Source organism: Terrapene carolina, unplaced genomic scaffold (genome assembly GCF_002925995.2).
Source record: "Terrapene carolina triunguis isolate 2854851 unplaced genomic scaffold, T_m_triunguis-2.0 Scaffold34392, whole genome shotgun sequence".
In the NCBI taxonomy this organism is placed as follows: Eukaryota; Metazoa; Chordata; order Testudines; family Emydidae; genus Terrapene; species Terrapene triunguis.
Window position 1 is genome coordinate 1 of NW_020698743.1, and position 8,579 is coordinate 8,579.

Genomic DNA, 8,579 nt, shown 5'->3' on the forward strand with positions numbered 1-8,579 from the left:
CCATGATGGGTCTTTATTCTCTCTGGTTCTAGCCAAAGATTTCATCCAGCACTTAATGGAGAAGGATTCCAGCAAGCGCTTCACATGTGAGCAGGCCCTGCAGCACCCCTGGTAAGGGGCCCATCCTGTGTCCCTCCGGGGGGTCCCCTTTGACAAGCTACCCCACCCTAGGGCGTCCCTGGAGTGGGACAGGGACTGTCCCTCCACAGCCAGGGGCTTGGCCACTGCTGGGTCATTCTGCCCCCAGCCTTGCCCGTTAAGCAGTGGGCGGGGGGGAGCTGCCAGGATCCTGCCTCCCTGGGCACCAACCCCCCCCTCTGTGCCCGTCTCAGGATCGCTGGAGACACTGCGCTGGACAAGAACATCCACCAGTCTGTCAGTGAACAGATCAAAAAGAACTTCGCCAAGAGCAAGTGGAAAGTGAGTGTCTTGTCCCCCCGCCTCACCCAGCGACCCACAGCTACGCCACCCCAACCCTGGCAGCTCCCAACGCCAGCCCTGGCCTCTGCCAGCAGGGGGTGCTCTGGGGGGGGCGCTGTGGCAGCACTTGCTGGGCCCTACCAAATTCATCCTCCATTTTGGTCAATTTCAGTCATAGGATTTTAAAAATTGTAAATGTCATGATTTCAGCTCTTTAAATCTGAAATGTCAGGTGCTGTAATTGTGGGGTCCTGACCCAAACAGGAGTCGTGGAGGGGGACTGCGGTATTGCCACCCCTACCTCTGTGCCGCTGCCTGTGGTGCTGGATGCTCTCTGGCCACTCAGCTCCGCCGGCAGCGCAGAACTAAGGGTGGCAATACCACAGTCCCCCTAAAATAACCTTGTGACCCCCCCCCTGCAATTCCCTCTTGGGTCAGGACCCCCAGTTTGAGAAACGTGGGTCTCCCTTGTGAAATCTGTACTGTAGGGGGTAGAAGCACACCAAAGACCAGTTTTCACGCTCTGGCCATGAATTTAGTAGGGCCCTACTCCTGTGCCTTTGCTGCCCTGGGGCTGGTGCCGTTCGCGGCACCCGTTCATACTGCCCCTCTGTCCTGGTGCAGCAAGCGTTCAATGCCACCGCCGTGGTGAGACACATGAGGAAGCTGCAGCTTGGAACCAGCCAGGAAGGACCTGGGCAAACCACTCCAACCAGCCCCTGCGACCTGCTGGAGGCTGGCGCCAGCAACGGTGAGTCTCCAGAACGAGGCCAGGCCAGGGACACCGAATTGGGTGGGCTCTGTTGGCTAGGGCTCGATCCCACTGTCCAGCCCCTGCCCATATTTCCCGTGCCAGGCTGAGCCGAGTCCCCAGGCAGGAACGCTGCGTCTGACGGCCTCTTCTCTCCCGGCAGGGTCAGACTCCAGGGGCTGTGACAGGTCGCTGGGGCCCAGCTCTCACCGCCCCCCCCAGGACTGACGGCACCCAGCATGGCTCTGCCTCGCCAGCACTGCCCCACGGGGGCCCTGGCCTCGGGGACGACCTGCGCGGGGTGGGTGGCGCTGGCGTCTCATTGCGGCGGCTGCCATGCGCCAAGCCGGGCGACTGGACGCAGCCCTGGCAGGGCACAGCAGAGAGCTGGCCTGGGACTGAGACTCCGGGGGAGACAGCAACAGCAGCTGGCGCTTGGGGCATGGCCGCCCCCCTGCAGGGTCCAGGCTCGGAACCCAGCATTTCCCCTGGGGCAGAGCCAGGGCCCATCCTCCCTGGGGGCCACGCCTGGGCTAGGCACACTGATCCCCCTATGCTGGGGCTTGCATGTACTTGCTCACGACACTTCAGCCCCCTTCCCTCCCTCCGCTCCACAGGAGGGAGCTCAGGTACCAGGGGAGCTGGGGCTTGGGCTCTGGCCAGACCCCCAGCAAGGGGCCCTGAGCAGGCTACATGCCTAGCTCCACTGCGGGGGGTAGGGCTTGGTGCAGCCCAGCTGCAGGGTGACTGGCTGGGGCTGGACTCTGCCGTGGAACAAGGGGCCGGTTCACCTAGCTGCAGTCCCCACTTCTAGCCCCCGTTCCTGCCCCCCACACCCATGTCCCCGGCCCCTCCCCGCATGGTCAAGCAGAATTTCCACGCAAGGCTGTTTCTACGTTGACGCTTGTATTAAAGGAAAGCAGCGAATGCAGCCCGGCGGCTTTGCTCACTGGGGCCCTGGCCAGGGGGACGAATTCCCCCCCCTCCCCCGCCTCCATCCACTCGCGCTGTGGCCGGGCCAAGGCAAGGCTCTGCTGGGTCAGTGCCCCAGGCCCCCCAGCCTGTGACATGGGGGGGGTGACCCGAGGGGGAGGGTGAATGAGTGCACATGGGAACCCTCGGCAGACCCTGCAAGGCAGGCTGGCAGTGTGCGCCTCCCAGTGCCAGGCCCTCCAGCTCTGGGTAGGGTACCAGGGTTACGGCCATAAGGAAGGGCCCAAGCCCGGCTCGCGTGGGCTCTCCGCCACCCTCAAGCCATGCTGTGCTCGTCAAAGGCCGGCAGCTGCGCCACACCGGCTTCCTCATTGGGTGGCTGTGCTGAGCCAAGCTGGGCGGGTACTGGCCTTTCGCCCTGGTGGGTGCCATATCACTGCTCCAGCCTGGCCTATAAACATGCACTGAGCCACCCTCCCCCCCGTTTCACCTCCAGCTGCTCTGGATGCTGATAGTCTACATTACGGACCGGTCCATACACCCAGCCCTCAGCCGGGCACAGCCCTGAAGAGAGGCTGTAACTGGGCCCGCCCTGCTCTGTTATCTCCCCTCCCCCACCAGCACAGCTCAGTGCCCAGCCCCCTGTGGGGAGGGGCCGGGGCTGGTGCAGCACTTTTCCCCACGGGGCCGCTTCCGGCTGACCCCACGGTGGCATTTGCCAGTCTGGGCACAAGGGGCTGGAGCTGCTTCTGTGCACAGAGTCCCTGTGGCCCCAGGCGAAGCCGAGTCCTGCCCCCCTGCTTCCAGGGCAGCGGTGGGTCTGCAATGGGCCGGAGAAGCCACTGTTGGGGCTGGGCCCCCCTTCATGCTGACGCTTGTGCCAGGATTCTGCCGGAACGTCTTTAAATCAGCACAGAAGAGAACCTGCGAGACAGGGAGAGATGGGGAGCTTGGGGGTGGAGAGGGCGCGCCCAGCAGTGGGAAGGGGGATCTGACCTTGTGGGCTGCCCCTCTCTGCAGGCCAGGCCCGTGTCTGGGGGGGGGGGGCCCCTCTGGGGACATGGCCTGGGCACTACTCACCGCCTGCGCCCAGCCTGCGTAGGGCCCCCAGAGTTGCCGGAAAAAGTCTCCTGAGGAGAGAAAATTCCAGTGAAGGGGGGGAGCAGCCCCTGGGCCACACGGCCTCCCTGCGCCCTCTCCTTGCTGAGCTGCTACCCAGGGAGTGGCCCAGCGCGACCCCCCCCCCCCCCCCCCCCCCCCCCCCCCGGGCCCCCCGCCCCCCCCGCCCCCTCTCCTTGCTGAGCTCCCCCCGGGGGGGGGCCCCGGCGCCCCCCCCCCCCCGGCACTCACCGAGCTCACTGTGCACGCGCATCGTCACGCTCCGGGCGCCTGAGCCCGGCTCCAGGCTGTAGTCCCGCCGGGCGATCTGCCACACGTGGGTGTCCACGGGCACGGCCTCTGCCTTGTCCAGTGCCATCAGGCACACGCAGTCTGCCACCTGCCCCGGGGGGAAGGGGGAGACGGTCAGGCCCCATCCCCAGCCATCAGCGCCCCCCACCCCCACCTGCCCCCTCCCCCAGCCATCAGAGCCCCCCACCCCGCCATCAGCACCCACCTGCCCCCCACCCCAAGCCATCAGCGCCCCTCGCCTGCCCCCACCCTGCCATCAGCACCCCCCTGCCCCCTCCCCCAGTGCCCCTCACCTGCCCCCCACCCTGCCATCAGCACCCCCACCCCATCTGCTCCCCACCCTCATCCATTAGTGCCCCCACATGCCCCCCCTCCCCCAGCCATCAGCACCCCCACCTGCCCCCCACCCCCAAACATCAGCGTCCCCACCCCCACATGCCCCCCCTCCCCCAGCCATCAGTGCCCCCCCAGCCCGCTACATTGAGCTGCTCCTGCCATACACATCCCCTATGCGCCCCCCTCCCGCCCCAGCTCTCAGCCCACTGCAGGATGGGGCCCTGTTCCCCAGCCGCCGCGCGAGAGCTGAGGTGAAAGGAGCCAGGTGCCTGCGCTGAGCCCCTGGGGGCCCAGCACTCACCTTGGCCCCCACGCCGGGCAGGGCGCACAGCAGCCTCCTGGCCTCCGGGTACGGGGTGCCGCGCAGCTGGTGCAACCCCTCGGCCCCAAACTGCCTCAGCACGGCCTGGGCGCTCTGGCTCACAAACTTTGCCCGGTAGCCAAAGCCCAGAGCCCGGAGCCGTCGCTCAGCATCAACCCCTGCCCCAGAACAGCAGGTCAGCCATGGGGCGGGGGCTGGGCTGCCAGGGGGTGGGGGTGGGCCACGAGGGGGCGGGTGCTGGGCTGGGGGGACAGGGGCTGGGGGGTGGCACAAGGGGGTCGGAGCTGAGCTGCTGGCCCGGAGGTGGGTACAAGGGGGCGGCTGTGGGGCTGCCAGCCAGTGTGGGGGGGCAGGAGGGGGCGGGCGCGGGGTTGCCAGCCGGCGTGGGGGTGTGTGGGCGCGGGGGGGCAGACGGGGGTGGGCGTGGGGCTGCCAGCCGGCGTGGGGGGGGGGCAGGAGGGGGCAGACGCGGGGCTGCCAGCCAGCGGGGGGAGGGGGCAGGACATACTCACCAGCTAGGGCCTGCAGCGAGGGGAAGGCATGGTACGGCTCCCCATCCACCTGGCAGAGGCGGCGCCCAAAGGCCTGGCAGAGGCGCTCAATCATGCCCGTGATGCGCGCCAGGTGGTTGTTGGAGGTGCAGAGGAAGGAGAAGAGACACTCGACGGGGTCCTGGCGCAGCACGCGGACGCCTGCAGGCCAGAGGGCAGCCTCAGATGGAAGGTGCTGCCTGGCCTCCACATGGCAATGCCACGCAAAGCCCCCATAGCCATCACCCCTCCCCGGGGCCGGCACCAAATACCCCAGCAGGACTCAGGCCCCCACAGTCCATGACTAAACCAGCCTGGGCAGGCCCCAGCCCAGCTCCTCGCGCCGGGCAGGAGCCAAGGTCCGCCCCAGTCACAGGACCAGCACTCAGCAGGGCACGGCACAGCCGGGGCTCCACACGCCCCAGACTGTCCGCCACCTCCTCCCTCGGCCTCTGGCCTTTACAAAGACCGGCTGAGCCGAGAGATGCGACTGTGTGCAGCGCCAGACCCCCCTGCCGCCATGCGCCCCGCCCCACTGAGCACCCCAACCCCGCACAGGGCCCCTGGAGCAGAGGAAGGGTCTCTCAGCACCGCCCCTCCGAGAGCTCCCCCCTTGCAATGGGCCCAAGCAGTAGGGCGTCTGGTACACTGCTCGGGTAGCACATGGCGCAACAGGGCCAGGGACTCGCCTCTGTCAGTGTGTACGCTACACTGGCAGGGCATGCCTGGGCGGGCTGACAACATCCCCCTCTGCAGAGCACATGCTAACAGAGCGTCTTGTCCCTACCGCTCCAAGCCGGGGGACAGGAGACAGAGGCAGGGACTTGCCAAGTAGCAGCAGGTGAGACTGGAATCCAGCTCTCAGCCCTGTGCCCAGCAGGCTCCTACGGGACTCGGGGGAAATGCATGAGCTGGGTTATCTGTGCGAGATGTGATGCCCGTTTGTTTCCCCCCGACTACTCCGAGACCCCTGCTGCCCTGAGTGAGCCAAGGCAGCCAGACCCCAGGGCAGTCAGCACTGGGGTCGGGGAGGCACACGGCTGCCCACAGCAATGCTAACTCACTGTGACATGCACCAAAGGACAGGAAAGAAGAAGGTGCCAGAACTGCACTGGGGAGCTGGTGCTTCCAAACAGCTGAGGCCCCACAACTAAGGAAGATTGTGAGTGAAATTGATCAGAAGGAAAAATGTAGACAGACAAAAATTAACAAATTGGGAGTTCTTTAAGAAGAGTTAATCAGATGGCCAAAATGCCACGATTCTACAAGTGAGAAAGGACAACTTTGGTTAGGAGGCCTTCCTGGTTCAGTGGTGAAGTGAAGGCAGCAATTAGAAATTAAAAAACCTATATATAACAAGTGGGAAAAAGAGGAAACATGGTAATTTATATAAATTTAAAGTTATGAAATGTAGAAAATTAATAAGGGAAAAATCCATGGCTGGCAAGAATGAGGAGTCTTTGTGTATATTATGAATAAAAGAAAGAACAATAGTATAAGCCTGGCTAGACAGAGATGGTAAAACTGGTAATGAGGCGGAAAAGGCAGAAGTGTTCATTAAATATAACTGTTCTGTGTTTGGAAAGAAGCATATCATGTCACATGAGGATGATGAAGTACTTTCCAGTCCATTAGCAATTTAGGAGGCTGTTAAACAACATCTACTAGGGACAAACGTTTAAATCAGCAAGTCTAGAAAACTGGCTCCCAGGAATCGTAAGAGAGCTGACTGAGGAGATCTCTGGGCTACTGATGTTACTTTTAAATAAATCTTGGACTAGCTGGGAAATTCCAGAAGACAAGACGAGTGCTAAGGGCAGGTCAATATTCAAAAAGGGCAAGTGGGATATCGCCTGACATCAACCCCGGGGCAAAATAATGGAAAAGTTGATATGGGATTCAACTAACAAGGAATGAAAGGGTGAATATGATCAATGCCAGCCCACGGTGTTTGGGACACATGGCATTCTTTTAGGAGCTTCCACGTTTGGCCGATAAATGTAACTGTTGTAAGGCGTTTGCCTTAGTGCTGCAGAGCTGTCTGCTTCAAATATTTGCCCTGTACTCTCTCAATACGGTACATGTTACCTGGGGTAAGCCCTGGCTAACTGCCAGCTCTCCCAGAGCAGGCGTCAATGGGGGACCACCATCGAAGGGGGGCGTTTCTAGTGGGCTTCCCCGGGAATCAGTGTGAGCCTGATGCTGTTCAGCATGCCCATCGCTCACCTGGCAGGAAATCTGCAATCCCAGTGACCGCAGACTGAGGGAGGGGAAATCTGCTGAGCCAGGCAGGCGTGCGGTTAGCTAGGCCCATTCCCACAAAACGTGCGTTAGCTCAGCCTGGCAAGTTGGACATCGAGGGCCAAGGAACGCTGGCCCCCCACAGAGGGGGGACAGTGTCCTGGGAAGCAGGGAGACTGGAAAGGATCAGGACCTATGGGATTGGGTCCTGCAGGCAAGAAAGCCCCCCCTGGAGCTTAGGCCTGGCCTTACCACCTGGGAAACTGACCCAGAGCCCACCAGGTACGTTACCAGGGGCCTGCGCCTGGGCGCCCCTCAGACAGAGCCCCTGGTCTGGGGTGGTGCAGCCCAGTGCGACATGGGAGAAGCAGGTGGTGAGGAAGGGTGCCGAGGCCCTGCTGGAGGGGCAGCACCTGACACCCCCCCAGGAAAAGCCCACTCAGCTTGGGCACCAAGCGCAGAGCAGAACAGCTGGGAAGAGCCACAAACCAATCAGGAGCCAGCAGGCATGTGGCGAGGGCTGGCCCGCTTTCCCCGGCTGGGGCTAGGCCAATGGCTCTGCCAGCCCCATTCTGAGTGACTGTCACCCTGAGGGCACGGCCTAGCTGCCATGCACAGGCCAGGCAGCAGAGAAGAGGAACTGCCCTTGCCCATTGGCCATGGCATCGCTCAGGGCTCGGAGAGCAGGAGCTCTGCTGGACGAGCAGCCCCGGCCCAGATGCAGCTTGGTCAATGGAAGAAGGCTCCTGTCCACCTAGCTAGCGTCCCCACGCCCATGTGAGCCCTTGGCGCAAGGTAGCCTGTGTCTGCACGCCAGGGTCAGCGCGCTGGAGCTCTGCCCCTCCAGCCCCCACAGCGAAAAGCACTGGCCAGAAGAAAGTCCCATCGAGACATTGCTCCTGTCCCAGTCTGCCTGCCAGGCGACCCATGACATACGCGTGATCCCCCCAGCTCAGCCCTCTGCTCCGGCTGCCCGGCACCAATGTACCTGGGAAATTGGCAGCCACTTTCCGGAAGTGCGGGTCCACAGCACCCCAGGCCTGGTACAGCCCGGCCAGGCCCACGTCCAGCTGGAAGTAGTCATGGAGGATCTGCTGGGCTTCACAGCTGCCCGCGCCGCCCAAAGCCTCCATGGCGGGGGCCTCAGGGTGCAGGCTCCCCGCTGCGTCTCTTCCCCTGGGCTGCAGCTCCTGCCCCCTGGCCTTTGTGCGGCTGCCTTCCTCCTCCTCCTCCTCCTCGTGAACCGTGTAGCAGAGCTGCTCCTCGGTCTGCCTGAGCGTCCACACCCGGCCCGCCAGGACCCCGGTCCAGTGCCCGGGGCTGCGCTCCCTCCAGCTGACACACACACGGGCCAGTCAGCGCCAGGGGTGGCTGCCCGGCACCGCTGTGCTCCTGCCCCACCAAGGTGCCTGGATTCTCCAGCCCAGGGCCCCAGGGGCCCCCCAACTGCCCCAAGGGCTTTGCCCACGTGCTGCCAGATTCCCAACGTGGGGGCAGCTCCCGGGGCGGGCACGTGCTGGAGAGACCCGGGGCCCCGCTGGCAGGACCCCAGTGCAGGGGCTGGGGGTGCCGGGGGGCCAGGGCCAGGGTCTCGGGGCTGACTCCCCCGGGGTGCTGGGCGTGGTCTGCCCGGGGG

At 63.7% G+C, this 8,579-nt stretch overlaps 2 protein-coding genes across 2 annotated transcripts; one reads left to right on the forward strand and one right to left on the reverse strand.

Moving 5' to 3' along the window:
- The first annotated feature begins 25 nt into the window (after positions 1 to 25).
- LOC112114209 (calcium/calmodulin-dependent protein kinase type 1-like) lies at positions 26 to 2,102 on the forward strand. The gene is made up of 4 exons (XM_024210805.2): positions 26 to 111; positions 333 to 420; positions 1,045 to 1,171; positions 1,335 to 2,102. The coding sequence occupies exons 1-4, from the start codon at positions 56 to 58 to the stop codon at positions 1,397 to 1,399; spliced, it is 336 nt and encodes a 111-aa protein (XP_024066573.1). The 5' UTR covers positions 26 to 55; the 3' UTR covers positions 1,400 to 2,102.
- Positions 2,061 to 8,298, reverse strand: OGG1 (8-oxoguanine DNA glycosylase; the record flags this gene model as incomplete). Its single annotated transcript, XM_024210799.2, has 6 exons — positions 2,061 to 3,028; positions 3,185 to 3,234; positions 3,455 to 3,602; positions 4,152 to 4,330; positions 4,685 to 4,864; positions 7,932 to 8,298. Coding segments are annotated over 6 exons (1,221 nt in total), but the record flags the coding sequence as incomplete, so codon positions are not given.
- Positions 8,299 to 8,579: the final 281 nt, after the last annotated feature.